At 41.0% G+C, this 1,718-nt stretch overlaps 1 protein-coding gene across 1 annotated transcript; it reads left to right on the forward strand.

Moving 5' to 3' along the window:
• Positions 1-1,165: 1,165 nt before the first annotated feature.
• SARC_15497 (hypothetical protein) lies at positions 1,166-1,344 on the forward strand (the record flags this gene model as incomplete). The annotated part of the gene is made up of 1 exon (XM_014290383.1): positions 1,166-1,344. A coding segment is annotated over one exon (179 nt), but the record flags the coding sequence as incomplete, so codon positions are not given.
• Between the last annotated feature and the right edge of the window lie 374 nt (positions 1,345-1,718).

Below are 1,718 nucleotides of genomic sequence, written 5' to 3' on the forward strand. Positions count from 1 at the left end.
TAAACCCTAAAAACCCAACTACGAGCTTTTTAACTGCAACAACTTTAATATCCGCTATTGGAGCTGAAATTACCGCGGCTGCTGGCACCAGACTTGCCCTCCAATTGTTCCTCGTTAAGGGGTTTAAATTGTACTCATTACAATTACAAGGCTTTTAAAAGTACTGTATTGTTATTTTTTGTCACTACCTCCCTGTGTCAGGATTGGGTAATTTGCGCGCCTGCTGCCTTCCTTGGAAGTGGTAGCCGTTTCTCAGGCTCCCTCTCCGGAATCGAACCCTAATTCTCCGTTACCCGTTGTAACCATGGTAAGCCAATACCTTACTACCATCGAAAGTTGATAGGGTAGAAATTTGAATGAAACGTCGCCGGCACAAGGCCATGCGATCCGAAAAGTTATTATGAATCACCAAGAAACCGCCGAAGCGCATTGGTTTTGCATCTAATAAATACAGCCCTTCCGAAGTCGGGTTTTTTCGTATGTATTAGCTCTAGAATTACCACGGTTATCCAAGTAGTAGATATTATCAAATAAACTATAACTGATTTAATGAGCCATTCGCAGTTTCACAATATAAATATTTATACTTAAGACATGCATGGCTTAATCTTTGAGACAAGCATATGACTACTGGCAGGATCAACCAGGTAGCTATCTTAGATACAATTCATGTTTACAGAATCTACTGCAAATTCTCACTTCCACCACCATGCACAATTACATAGCCGTTTCATTTAAAACTATACAATATCTCCTACAATCATAAATTGCATATTCCACCACATGGGTGAAAAGGTAATTTAGCACAAATTGTTGTCATACAAACCCGTCACGAATGGCAGATTATATGGTAATTGTCTACACCTGATGAGTACAATACTCATCAGAGTAAACAATATACACAAGTTTGCTGTACCTAAAATTTCTCCTACGTTAAACATTCCAAACATAGTCAATTATATACTGCTTTCAGTCTAATTTGATTATTTGAAAACTTTAACATTTCCTACATGTTGATATACAATGACCGACGTAATCTAATCAAAGTAAACCTACATGCAAATCGGTGAAAAGTAGAATTATGCATTGCAAAGCAATACACATGTATTCTTCGGCGCTGCTCTCAACCTTGGAAGTTGGTATGCCTATACTGTATATAATTCAGGCAAGGAGCCTGACAAAGACGGCATCGACCATTTGACACTCTATGCCCAAGAGGACTACAATTCCGGCTATATTGCCGGCTATATTTCGACTATCGTTCCGGTTTTCTCCCAGCGATCTTACAGCGATCTTTCCGGCTATCTCTCCAAGGAAAAAGACAATGTCAGCGACACTCAGTGAGATAATGAATATGGCTGGGTTGTGCATCAGCCAGGAGGCAGCGTTATATCGGCGTCTACGCCGCCATAGCCAGTCCTCAATGAATTCGAGTAAAAGCAATATCAATGGTATTCACAAAATGGAATCGTCGGTGTAAATTGATATGGGCAGCTATTCGTGGTCGCAACATTTCGAGATCGATGCTTCCCATTGCGGGAACTAAGTGCATAACCTTCCTACAAACACTCCGTGGAGAGCAACGGTACGCAGGTCTAGTACATCCATGCAAACTTGAACCTGACGTCAGCAAATAGTTCAACCATTGTGAAAGGCTCGACTCTGTTCAGCGAGGATAATAAAAACGTGCACGACTCTTGCTCGGAGCAAGCATTGTA

Source organism: Sphaeroforma arctica (assembly GCF_001186125.1).
Source record: "Sphaeroforma arctica JP610 unplaced genomic scaffold supercont1.6206, whole genome shotgun sequence".
Taxonomy (NCBI): domain Eukaryota; class Ichthyosporea; order Ichthyophonida; genus Sphaeroforma; species Sphaeroforma arctica.